General features: G+C 37.8%; 1 protein-coding gene across 1 annotated transcript in view; it reads left to right on the top strand.

Moving 5' to 3' along the window:
* LOC143460723 (uncharacterized) overlaps positions 1–10,892 on the top strand; it is a 157,310-nt gene extending 146,418 nt beyond the window's left edge. Inside the window, exons 33-35 of the mRNA XM_076958331.1 lie at positions 2,013–2,174; positions 7,137–8,797; positions 8,961–10,892. Of these exons, the coding sequence (XP_076814446.1) occupies positions 2,013–2,174; positions 7,137–7,310 (336 nt within the window). The 3' untranslated portion in view covers positions 7,311–8,797; positions 8,961–10,892. The remainder of the gene's footprint in view (positions 1–2,012; positions 2,175–7,136; positions 8,798–8,960) is intronic.
* The last annotated feature ends 3,169 nt before the right edge of the window (positions 10,893–14,061 follow it).

The following is a 14,061-nucleotide window of genomic DNA, read 5'->3' as shown; positions in this document are numbered from 1 at the left end:
TGCATTTCGTAATTTCACCTTTGCAGAAAAGTTTTGTAAACGCAGCAGTTCAAAAGATTTATCGATGATATTATCTGGCCATCATACGACGAGGCAAATATCAACAACATCGAAAATGCTTTACAAATAGGATTCGGTCAAAACAGTTTTGATTTAAGGTTCCAAAAAATAAAGATGGCGGTAGATAATTTATAATGAAAACCTCGAGCTTTTTGACTTTTTGGACGTGCTTCATCATTCTTCAACACTGGCCAGCTGTAGCTTTATAGCGAAAGATTACATCAAGCCCATTGCCTAAGCCCGGCTATTCTTACGCGGAAAGTCCCACCACCCGGTTCATGTTTTCAAATTCATATTTTATGGAGAGGGGAAAAAGCTCCGCAGGTTTAAATGAAACCAACACAGATTTCGCTGCTGCTCTCCAAAGGCTAAACGAAAAGTGTTTCGCATTTCCTTTCTCAAGGAAACTATTTCAACAAATCTTTTCAAACGAGAGTAAATTGTCAGAATAGGACGATGACAAGAATGACGATGAAAAGCGTACAAACTTACATAACGTTACCAGGGCCATAGGACAAGCTCGCACTCTACAGTTGACGAAACAAGAAAGGTCTCTTAAACCACTTGCCACCGTGACTTACAAGCGCCCTCGAACGTTGGGTAACATACGGATCAATTACCGTTAGTTGGCACATCAAACAGTTCAAATGAAATGGGAACACAGCCTTATCAAGCCATACGGCAGAGGTTCTTAACCTTTTTATAGTCGTGGCCCACTTTAAATGCTGATCACCTAAGTTTTGGGCGACACAAAATGATATAAATTATTATTACTTAAATCATATAATTTGAATAAACAGCAATGCTAATTTGAACGTTACAAAATTGTCACCAACTAATTAAAACTGAAATTTTCACCAACTTTATAATTTTCCAAATAGCTCTGTGGCCCACCGGTTAAGAACTCATGCCATACGGCCAATGTGCATTGTGTGGCAACTACGGAAAACACATAAACATGGATTATGAAAACGACATCTACCCCGTCACCAATGGAGTCATCCACCTTAATCAATTTCTTACTTGCCGAGATTACTGTATGTACGCTGCCATGCCGCTTATGCAACGTCATTTACGTGGTCAAATGAAGAACAGTTTTACTTGCAGATGGAACGCGCATATTTGGCTTGGCAAAAGTGTCAGCAAAGAATACCAAGATGACAAGGCAGCCCTGAGAACTCATTTCTGTGCCATCATAATAGCTTTCTCATTAATAAACCTGAAATAGCAGAATGCTACAAGGTGACCTTCTTTGACAATGTCGAAGCTAATTGCGTGAGCTATTTACATGCTGACATAAACATACAAGATACATTGCTTCCCAAGATAAGATAACGATTACACCTCACCAATTGTTTACATCGCATGTCACTAATTCTCCGCTTCCGTTACTCGTAGTACTAGTGGACTGTCTTTGTCACAGTGATAACGTGCTATTTGTCTGATAGGAAAGCTGTTCTCCCTGATTTAGCTTTGTATTTAAGCATTTTACATTTTCCCGGTTTTAACATTTTTAGCTTTATAGTTTTTATGCTTTACTCTCCTCTTGTAATTGTTTTTATATTTGTTATTTCTATGTTTCTTCATAGAGACGCTGAAGATGCCGTTTATGCGAATTATATATATCTAAGAACTAAAATAAATTAGTTGGCAGATCCATGAACTACCTCTGCTGTTATTATAGAAACTACTTAGAATGTTCACAGCATTGTATTTGTTTTGGTCATGGCATGTTTATGTATTTTGTCTTGCGAATACTGTTGGGAACCAATTTTCATTTTTTTTGTAGATTTTTTGTGTTTCTAGAGATTTTGTAAATTACGACGTCATATCAACAATTTTATATTCAACAGCAAATCACCAATATCAAGCAATGTCGCTTTGATGTCAGACAACTTAAATGACCTGAAATACAATTCCTTGCTCTTCATCTACCGCATATTGTTTTACAGATGAAGCAGCTTGTTCTTTATGGCAATAATCTCGGTGATGATGGAGCATCTCATATTTCGACTTGTCTCAGCAAGATCGAGGAGCTTGATATTAGCTGGTGCAAGATCAGAGCATCTGGAATAAAATCCATATCCGACGCTATCTCTAAGCTACCTGAACCGGTAAGTATGTAGCACTCTTGGTTGTTGGTTTACTGACTAAGACACAGACTCTATGTTTTTTGCAAATTAATTTATTTCAGAACAATCTAAACGTTCTAAACTTTGTGAAGGCTTGTGTTTCGTCATTACTTTGTGCTAAATTATTATCTGATGCCCGTTTCAGCTGCATCCTTACGTCACAATTTAAATTACAAATGAAATATAAAAGTAATTCCATTTCACATAAAGTGAGGATCGCGTTTTGTCACTGCCACGCACATAGCAGTTTCTAACGGAAGAAGTTATTCATGTTATTTTCACTGACACACTTTATACAACGTTTTTAGAAAAGGTGAAACGCGTAAATGTAAACCTGTCGCTGTACGACTATTCGTGTATCAAACACCAGCCATCAATCACGTTGTTTTAGATTTTTGTCTGACTTTAACCGTCATCAACGACACAATGTTTGACAGCGAGGTCGACTGTGGGACCGGGTTCGCCTGATTGCTACTTCTATGCTTTAAACGTCCCCACCACCGAGCTGGATGTTTTTATTATTTCAACACTGTAGTTATGTGGTAAATTAGCCTTCGATTTCAACTAGCGAACACACGTAAAGGCTCAGCTATATTTAACTGGTAAAGGATTGGCCTATATTACATCTTCATAATATAAATTGGTAAAATCGCAAGTACGTGAATGGTTTGTTAAAGATAATTCAGCCGATTTGCGATTAAGACTTTGCAACGTTTCGGATTATTTTTGAAGATGGCCGGGACGCAAAAAATGCGAAAGTCAAAAATTTATTTCTCCTTACTGGAAGAGTTTTGGGCTGAATGACTTATGGAAACGTTAATTACACAATTATTACTTTATTTTAAGACCAACTTGTTTCAGCGTTGTAGTTGTGCTTTAAATTGACAAAGCTAAGTTGCAATTAGTTAATGTCATGGTCTTGCTGTGTATTACCGCCGATGGTAATATTGTCGAGATATACAAAAGTCCCGCGGCAGTTGTTGCTTGATATAAGCTCGTCCTTTGTTCTTTGAAAACATGGGACTACGTTAGTTAGGCTGAACGGCATTCGGCGAAACTGGTACAAATTAGTATCGGCTTCAAATGCGATAAAAATCTTATCGTTAGACGCCAATTCTACCTGGTGGTACGCACGTTTTAAGTCTAGCATACTGTATTGTAGACGGAGAATCGAGACACATCATGCGCTGTGTCTTGTATTTTTGGCAGCGGATAACCGTCCAATAGCGTCAATTTGGTCATTGTTTGGCTGCAATCGATACATAGTCGCTTCTTATAGTTTTGGTTCTTAGTTACCACCACTTGGGCTCGCCAAAGAGTTTTATTTTGTTCACACTTGTCATAAACGTGCAACGTGAATCGAACACGACGCTGTGATGACAAGTCGGTTCCTTGCTGTCGGCTTGTAAAACAAAGCGTTTATATCGAACCGCCATGACAAGGTTCTGACATGTTTAGTGTTCCGTATTTTATGTTCATTTTTATCCATAAACTTTGCGGAGCAAAAATGTGCGTGAAATTAGTCTCAAAGCAGCCATTTCTTTATTCACTACATATGTGTTGCACGTAACTGAGAATTTAATTACGTAATTTATGTGCCACATGTTGGTAAGTAATTCCGTAATTTTTTCTGCTTTCGCTCGCTTTGTTTTCGTTGCTGTTTATTGGCAAAGCAGGTTTATATCACAAGTTATTACTTAATATTGAGTTTCGGTTTCGCACAATTGGACTTATTTTCTGACGAGGTTTTTCCCAAGCTTTTTTTGCCTATCATAACTTTATCGACGTAGTGTGTGATCTACTTTTGCACGAAATGGGTAAGTTATATTTCTCGTTGGCTTCGTGCAGTGTGATATCAATTTAGCAGTGTCACTGCCGTACTTTCCATACTTGATTTATGATCGTAGCAATAGTCATCAAAGAACGGCTATGAGGTCACTGTACAAGCGTTGTTTTTTACTATTGTGGTTTCGAAAATCGACAATGTGGGCCAAGAGCTGAGTGCCGATATCTCACGCATTTCAATTGCGTTTACATACAGAGTACGCAGAGATAAAAAAGCCAATTATCAATGTTTTGTGTGCATAAAATATACCCGAACAGTAAGTTGTGTAATAATGTAATATACGGAAACGTTTGCAGCAACAGCCCCTATTCACTATAATTACGTAATTTTCGGAATTATTGTCAATGACGTGCAACACTAATTGCATGAATTTATAGTTTTGCAATAGTTCAAAAACCTAAAAACTTTTTTTACCGTTTGTGTCCATTTTGTGCGTTCGCAGCGTTGTTTGTGCAACAAAAATGAGTGCGCTCGTAGTTTCTTTCCTACGTTCAAAAAAGTACGTCTCCCTCTGCCTACAATACAATACACCATATAACCTTCCTATAATACACCTGCCCATGCACATCCTTTGTTCCAAACACACAAGATGTCCCAGGGAGAGCTGGACAACATGCCGATACAGGTCATTCCAGTTCGTTTGCTGCAATCTACTGGTCATTCACGACGTCCAGAATCACGGCCTTTCTTGAACACATATTGCAGCCAATAAGTGTTAAATACTGGAAAAGCAAAATGAATGACTATTGTAAACACAGTCAACATTATCTTCAGGAACTCGGTACTTGTAAAATAGCTCAATCACACAAATCCACCCGCATAAGAAACCAAAAGGACTTACTTATTATAGCAGCTGACGTACAGAGTTTGTATCCCAACATTGGCCTATTTATAAATCTCGTCAAAATCAGTTAGCAAAGCTTTGATGGAATACAACGGAAGGCAAGTCCTATCTGACGACATTAAATATTTATGTTTTGTTTAGACAATGTTATATTACAACACTGACGTGGTTTTTATAAGCGAAATGGTGGCATTATTACAGGCCAGAACCATTCTGTATTTTTGGCAACATTGGATTGCATTTCGTAATTTCACCTTTGCAGAAAAGTTTTGTAAAAGCAGCAGTTCAAAAGATTTATCGATGATTTTATCTGGCCATCATACGACGAGGCAAATATCAACAACATCGAAAATGCTTTACAAATAGGATTCGGTCAAAACAGTTTTGATTTAAGGTTCCAAAAAATAAAGATGGCGGTAGATAATTTATAATCAAAACCTCGAGCTTTTTGACTTTTTGGACGTGCTTCATCATTCTTCAACACTGGCCAGCTGTAGCTTTATAGCGAAAGATTACATCAAGCCCATTGCCTAAGCCCGGCTATTCTTACGCGGAAAGTCCCACCATCCGGTTCATGTTTTCAAATTCATATTTTATGGAGAGGGGAAAAAGCTCCGCAGGTTAAATGAAACCAACACAGAGTTCGCCGCTGCTCTCCAAGGGCTAAACGAAAAGTGTTTTGCATTTCCTTTCCCAAGGAAACTATTTCAACAAATCTTTTCAAACGAGAGTAAATTGTCAGAATAGGACGATGACAAGAATGACGATGAAAAGCGTACAAACTTACATAACGTTACCAGGGCCATAGGACAAGCTCGCACTCTACAGTTGACGAAACAAGAAAGGTCTCTTAAACCACTTGCCACCGTGACTTACAAGCGCCCTCGAACGTTGGGTAACATACGGATCAATTACCGTTAGTTGGCACATCAAACAGTTCAAATGAAATGGGAACACAGCCTTATCAAGCCATACGGCAGAGGTTCTTAACCTTTTTATAGTCGTGGCCCACTTTAAATGCTGATCACCTAAGTTTTGGGCGACACAAAATGATATAAATTATTATTACTTAAATCATATAATTTGAATAAACAGCAATGCTAATTTGAACGTTACAAAATTGTCACCAACTAATTAAAACTGAAATTTTCACCAACTTTATAATTTTCCAAATAGCTCTGTCGCCCACCGGTTAAGAACTCATGCCATACGGCCAATGTGCATTGTGTGGCAACTACGGAAAACACATAAACATGGATTATGAAAACGACATCTACCCCGTCACCAATGGAGTCATCCACCTTAATCAATTTCTTACTTGCCGAGATTACTGTACGTACGCTGCCACATGTCGCTTATGCAACGTCATTTACGTGGTCAAATGAAGAACAGTTTTACTTGCAGATGGAACGCGCATATTTGGCTTGGCAAAAGTGTCAGCAAAGAATACCAAGATGACATGCAGCCCTGAGAACTCATTTCTGTGCCATCATAATAGCTTTCTCATTAATAAACCTGAAATAGCAGAATGCTACAAGGTGACCTTCTTTGACAATGTCGAAGCTAATTGCGTGAGCTATTTACATGCTGACATAAACAAATAAGATACATTGCTTCCCAAGATAAGATAACGATTACACCTCACCAATTGTTTACATCGCATGCCACTAATTCGCCGCTTCCGTTACTCGTAGTACTAGTGGACTGTCTTTATCACAGTGATAACGTGCTATTTGTCTGATAGGAAAGCTGTTCGCCCTGATTTAGCTTTGTATTTAAGCATTTTACAATTTTCCCGGTTTTAACATTTTTAGCTTTATAGTTTTTATGCTTTACTCTCGTCTTGTAATTGTTTTTATATTTGTTATTTCTATGTTTCTTCATAGAGACGCTGAAGATGCCGTTTATGCGAATTATATATATCTAAGAACTAAAATAAATTAGTTGGCAGATCCATGAACTACTTCTGCTGTTATTATAGAAACTACTTCGAATGTTCACAGCATTGTATTTGTTTTGGTCATGGCATGTTTATGTATTTTGTCTTGCGAATGCTGTTGGCAGTTATCTTGTCTTCATTTGTTTTGCAGAATGTTTTTGTTTCTAGACATTTTGTAAATTATGACGTCATAACAATAATTTTTTTTTTCAACAGCAAATCACCAATATCAAGCATTGTTTCTTTGATCTTGGACAACTCATGTGATTAATAATACAATTCCTTGCTCTTCATCTACCGCATATTGTTTTACAGATGAAGAATCTTTATCTTTGGGGCAATAATCTCTGTGATGATGGAGCATCTCATATTTCGACTTGTCTCAGCAAGATCGAGAAGCTTCATATTGGCCGGTGCAATATCAGTGCATCTGGAATAAAATCCATATCCGATGCTATCTCTAAGCTACCTGAACCTGTAAGTATGTAGCACTCTTGGTTGTTGGTTTACTGACTAAAACACAGACTCTATGTTTTTTACAAATTTAATTATTTCAGAACAATCTAAACTTTGTGAAGTCTTGTGTTTCGTCATTACTTTGTGCTAAATTATTATCCGATGTCACTGCCACGCACATAGCAGTTTCTAACAGTAGAAATTTTTCATATTATTTTCCCTGGCACACTTTATACAACTGTTTAGTCATAATATGAAATCTTTTAGAAACGAAAAAAGAAATTGTTTATCAACAGCAATGAACAACACCATAATAATTAACATTCGAGCGCAACCGCGTCATTCGGCAAGTTTTAGCTGCTCCCGCGGCCGCAAAAAATACGTGGGTTGAAGCAATCTATTGAAGACATACTGCTGCGACTCAATCGTGCCATCAGCTTTTGATATCGCATTGCGCAAAAATTAGAAACAGGTCAAAGAAAGTTCAAGATTGCTGGTCTCGCCGGAATACTTCGCCATGCAAGATCGCCATCAAACCGATTTGCGGGCGGCATGTTCGTCACCTCTGTTCTCAACGTTCTAACTTTGTGAAGTCTTGTGTTTCGTCATTACTTTGTGCTAAATTATTATCCAATGTCTATTTGAACTGCATGCTCACGTCGATTGCATACGTCACAATTGAAATTAACGAAAAATAATGAAATATAGTAATTCCATTTTACATAAAGTGAGGATCGCGTTTTGTCACTGCCACGCACATAGCAATTTATAACGGAAGAAGTTATTCATGTTATTTTCACTGACACACTTTATACAACGTTTTTAGAAAAGGTGAAACGCGTAAATGTAAACCTGTCGCTGTACGACTATTCGTGTATCAAACACCAGCCATCAATCACGTTGTTTGCGCTATTTGTCAATTTTTAACCGCCTTCAACATCATAATTTTTGACAGCGAGGTCGACTGCTCGCCCGGTTCGCCTAATTGCTACTTGCATGCTTTAAATCTCCCCACCACCGAGCTGGATGTTTTTATTATTTCAACACTGTAGTTATGTAGCAAGCTGGTCTTCGATTTAAATTTGCAAACGAACGTAATGGCTCAGCTATATTTAACTTGGGTAGGATTGGCCTATGTTACATCATAATACTATAAATGGTTAAAATCGCAAGTACGTTAATGGTTTGTTGAAGTTAATTCAGCCGATTTGCGATTAAGACTTTGCTACGTTTCGGATTATTTTTGAAGATAACGCAAAAAATTCCAAAATTTGGTTATCCTTACTGGAAGAGTTTTGGGCTGAATGACTTTATGAAAACGTTAATTACAAAATTATTACTTTATTTTAAGACCAACTTGTTTTAGTGTTGCAGTTGCGCTTTAAGTTGACACAGCTAAGTTGCAATTAAAACTTTTCAACCTTTCGTTGTTGTTTTGTTTGCCAGAAACCGAGGGTTTATGGACTGGATTGGGAATTTTATTGAGAATGATCGATTATATTCAATGAAGATCATTGAAGGTGACAAAATATTTTGACAATCTTTCAGTTTTAGTTGTAGAATGTCAAGGTACAGCGCTGTAGAAATCCAAATATAAGCTCCATCTTATTTTGGTTCCATCCCGTGTAAATTGAAAGACAAGTTTTCAGAAATATTTTTGTTGTGACTCAACGTTCATTTTAGCGACTCATCTGCGAGGCCATTATCAAGCTCAAGCACGACATCAAGCGGAGTGTTTGAGAAGACTAGTTGATGTTGGAAAGTTGATGAACATCGCCAAGAAAGATTCCACACATCTGATGACGAAGATGAATGGAACAATTACCCCACTGTCTCGTGTATTGAGCAGCGCATGATTTTACAACGCACTTGACAATGACTTCTGCAGAAGGATTGAACTCATTTGACCCTGATATTTGCTGCTTTCATCATCAAGTTTTGTGAATGACGTCATTATGCACATTCTCTCGACCGCATTGGTCTCATTTTTACCGTGAAACCTTTTCATTGTTGCAGACATCGCTGCATCTCGTTTTGTTCAACTTTTTTTTATCTTCATCATGAATTTGTTCAACGATTTTGTGAAAGTGTACAACCGTGTTACTGAGGACTTGCATCGGATTACATCCACACATTCTGTGCTTTATTTTGCTCATTATTTAGTTCTTTAACGGTCAAATGGAGTTCCTACTTATCATTGCCTTGAAGTATGACTTATTACCAGGTCCAGCACTTGACCAGTGTTTTTTTAGGCGTTTTGGGGGACCGAAACGGTCCCCAAAAGTTCTCCAGCGGTTTCCCAAAATTTGGACTTGCTACTCTGGTCTTTCTAATTTGGTTTCTTAAAACTACTTAGCGGTTACCCAAACCAAACCTTAAAAAAACCTGCACTTGACAATGACTTCTGCTGAAAGATTGAACTCATTTGACCCTGACATTTGCTACTTTCATCATTAAATTTTGTGAATGACGTCATCATGCACATTCTTTCGAACGCATTGTTCTCATTTTTACCGTGAAACATTTTCATTGTTGCAGACATCGCTATATCTCGTTTTTATCTTCATCATGAATTTGTTAAACGATTTTGTGAAAGTGTACGACCGTATTACTACGAACTTGCATCAAATTACATCCACACACTCTGTGCTTTATTTTGCTCAATATTTAGTTTTTTAACGGTCAAATGGAGTTTCTACTTTTCATTGCCTTGGAGTATGACTTATTACCAGGTCACTGGTTATTAAGTATAAATTGATACAGAGCAAGGAATTCAATGTAAGCTGACAACTCATTGCCTGCGACAGTGCTCTAGTAACTTTCATGTAATCAACTTTGTAGTGGAAGAATATTTTGAGTTTCTTGTGAAAAATATCATGTAGTTTTCGTACTTTGTGTATTATGAGATATCAACATGATATTAACATATTTACTGCTGTATATCGCGTTATTGTACATAATGTAATATGTTACTTATTTTAAGCTGGCGTTGTAGACTTTTGGCAGCAAGTTGCTATGTAGCGGCCATTAAAGTATTATTAGTAGATAATAACATTGGTAAAATCTCGAGTAAACATCATTGGAGTCCGCTCCATAGTCAGCGCCGGTACCTAGAATCATCATCCACATGAACACACACGTGGTGCGACGATTGATCAAAAGATGCTTAAAATTTTGCAGTGATAATAATCTTGGAATTGAAGGAACAGTTATTTCCTTCTCCTATATCAGGCTGTATTACATAGACATCTCTTCTGTCAATGAGTTTTTGTGTTTTGATGGATATACAATGGTATATATGTCCTTGCTTTGACCTTGCCTGACTTGAACGGTGAATGTATGAATTGAAATCGGATGAAAAATATTTCAGTGATATCGAAAAAATAATAAAATTTATTTTTACAGTAAATTCAATAAATAACTATCATCCATGTTATTTCTGCACGGACTCGGCTTCCTGCTGTGACGTATGAACAATGACCACCTAAAAAGGTCAATACAAAGTTACCGTTCTTTGACAGATGCGTCGCTTACAGATCGAAAATCCGTGTTAAGTGTAATTTGATAGTTGGTCAAGGTTTTTTGATTTATCAATAAAAAAACTGTTATTTTAGATTGAATGTATTTCAAAAACAATGCGAATGTGTATTGAATGCAAATATTAGTGCGATGTCACGTTTGCCCATCACATTGGGATAATGGCCGTGACAAATATAGATGTCTTGAATTATTTACTGATGACAAATTTCGTCAAAAGTGTTGTTAGGCATTTATACTAATGTACACGCAGCTAAATCTGACAAACGTGACGTTTTCAACAAACATACAGTCGAACGATTATAGCTGATTTGTATGCTACAACACGGTAGCTATGACCAAGCGTTTTACAAGTGGTTTTCAAAACCACCTAAATACTTACCAGCAAACCATTTACCAGTAAGACTTTGAAGTTACCGCGATATACAAAACCAAGCAACTATTTAAGTTCATAAGAGCTTTGTGACGTAAATTTAGAAAAAAATGTTAAACAACGTAGAACCGAAAAAAAACAAGTTTTTCACAGCCTTCGCTCTACAAGAATATGTTTTGTGGGTTAGCTTCTGAAGAACAAAACAGCTTGGAACGTACCGTATGCTACGTCGGTGGAACGCATTAAGCATTTCGCTGCTAAAATGTCACGTTTATGCGCGTTATAGGCCTTCTCAGCTACCGGAAGTTCTTGGCAAATGCAGCAAATTGCATCAGATGTAATGGCGACATGGCGTTATAAAATATGTTAAAGGGAACTGTTTTCTTAAACACGGCAAAGTAAAAATTTCATCCGCAGGTTGCGTTGCTAAAGATAAACAATTACTTCAAGTGAAACGATGGGCAAATTAACATACAGTAGTACTGTAGTTTGTAGCTTGTTAATAACGGTTGGATGGATAAAGATTTAACTTACCTTAGGCAGGTTGCTAGTAAGGATAAGGTCGTTATGTAATGTACTGCCACATTCAATTGTACGGTAGCAGGGGTCAGGAAAGAAATAGTAGCCACGTCCATTTGTCATTAGCCAAATCGACGTCGAACAAACGACGAGTCACGTTTCCAGGTGGTAAGTTCTATAAAACTCCTGTAACCGACTTTTTGTACAATCATCTTTGTTTTGATTTACAGTAGCAGCAAATCCGGCTGTTTTCGCATAAACATAACACTGCCCGGCACGTTTTTTAAAATAGTCTCGGTATTTTCTGCGCAATTATGTACAGCAGACAGAGTTGTGTTCTGAACGTAAACAAGGTCAGATTAACTTTGCGGTAAAGTGGAAACAGGTGGAGTTATGGCTGTTATTAACATCGTTTCGTTTTAATAACATGTTTCTGCACTTTCGTTTCGCTTCACTGAACGCAATCCGTGGTGTTTGTCACGTAGCCGGTAGGGACAGTTATTATTGGATTATTGTATTATTATTATCCCATAAAAGCCTTTATCGGTTGATTGTAATTTAACATTGATTTAGCAGCTTTATCTGAAAGCATTTTTCAACAGCACTGCTAAGAGATACATATCAAGCAAGTTTAGCCTGTGTTTTGACTTTAGCACAACCAGCTCATCATCTAAGCCTCTAAGGGCTAGAAAAGTTGCAGCCACGCAGACTGATGGGAAACGATTCGTCAAAAAAAGTTGCGGAACTTCCTAATGCTTCTAAAAAAGACGAACATTCGGTTGTTGATCATGACGTAGAAAGTCTCCTGGAAGTGAACACGTTAAAGGAATTTTATGCAGGCAATCCAGTTGCCTTGTTTCAGGAATGGTATAAGGATGCGTTCAAGCACAAAGTGGTGGAGCCTTTTCTAATGTCCCTAGCCACGTGCGGGCAAGGCAGCAAGCCAAGTGTTCGCGTTGTGAGCTTGGGCGATGTAAACGAGAAAGGGTTTGTGTTTGGGACCAATGTCAAAACGAGAAAAGTTAGAGAAATAGAAGAAAACTCTCATGTAGCTGCGTCATTCTACTGGACAAAGCTTAGCAGGACCGTGCGGGTCGAAGGTCAAGTGGAGGAATTCGAAGACAATGGGAAAACTTTTCATGCCTGGCCGAGAAATATACAAATTGAGGAGCACTCAGCACTTGATCCGGACACTCCACTCGAGGGCACAAGAGAAGCGCTGATCGACGAAATGCAAAGTCTGATGGAAAAGTTTGCTGACGTCGAGGTGATTCCTCAGCCGGATACCATAAAAGTGTACGTCATAATTCCAGAAGTAATCGAATTCTGTCAAGCGTACGAAAACTTACCTCACATACGTGTGACCTTTGCACGAGATAGCCCGGAAAGCGAGTGGAGATATACGTTTCAAAATCGATAACAAAGTTGTTTAAATGTGTTTCTGTAAAGTGTTTATGCACCAGAAGCTCGCGTAGCCTACCTTACCAAAGAGAAATTTGAGGAATTTTCATCATGTGGGCAACCAAATGAACGTTATGTTATCGTTGTAGGACGTAGATAAATAAACAAAAAATACTTGATTGATTGCATGTGCCTTCGCATCGAATGAATTTTAATTCTGGTTGCACACTCACAAGCAATGTATAAACTTATATCTTGTCGATATGAATAAGACCACCGGTTTCTGCCACTCATAATTTAACTTTCTTTTAATGTGTATTTAATCAGATTGTGTACATTATTTGTTTTTTACAAAGGTAATGCTTAAATAACATCGTATTCCGATGAATTTTTCTGTATTTGTATCAATGGTTTTTCGAGCCGTGTATATTGCAGCACCTGGCTTATATAAAGTCTATATAACTCAAGAGTCGTAAATGCAGACAATTGTATCAAATACCTGCCAATCACAAAAAGCGAGAAATCTCTTCAGAGACCTTTATAGAGTAGACTGATCTCTGTTACATGTCTTGATCTATTTTGCTGTTCGTAACCGGTTGTGAGAGTGAAGCCTCTGCTGTTGCCACTGACAAGCTCTATTATCATTAATGACAATACAGACCATGCGTCTGTTTGTCTAGAAACAGAATGTGTAGCTTGCAGGTAAAGACGCGGCGCTGTGCTTTGTCGAAGGCATTTGTAAGATATTGTAGAAATAGCGTACAGCGCCCAAGCGTCGGCCTTCCCTTAGCCTCGAAACTCTGCTTTATGTGTAAGAATTAGATCATGTAAGTGTGCTAATTGTTAAATTAGCCCTTACTCCTATACGGAATTGTCGTGTAGTTCTGATGATATTATAATGTTATTTGGGTTCTATTTCGTGTATTTATCAACGAGCGCTATGTTATATTTTGA

Source organism: Clavelina lepadiformis, chromosome 5 (assembly GCF_947623445.1).
Source record: "Clavelina lepadiformis chromosome 5, kaClaLepa1.1, whole genome shotgun sequence".
NCBI classification, from domain to species: Eukaryota; Metazoa; Chordata; class Ascidiacea; order Aplousobranchia; family Clavelinidae; genus Clavelina; species Clavelina lepadiformis.
The sequence above is the reverse complement of the archived record's forward strand: the minus strand, read 5'-3'. Positions and strand labels throughout refer to the sequence as shown.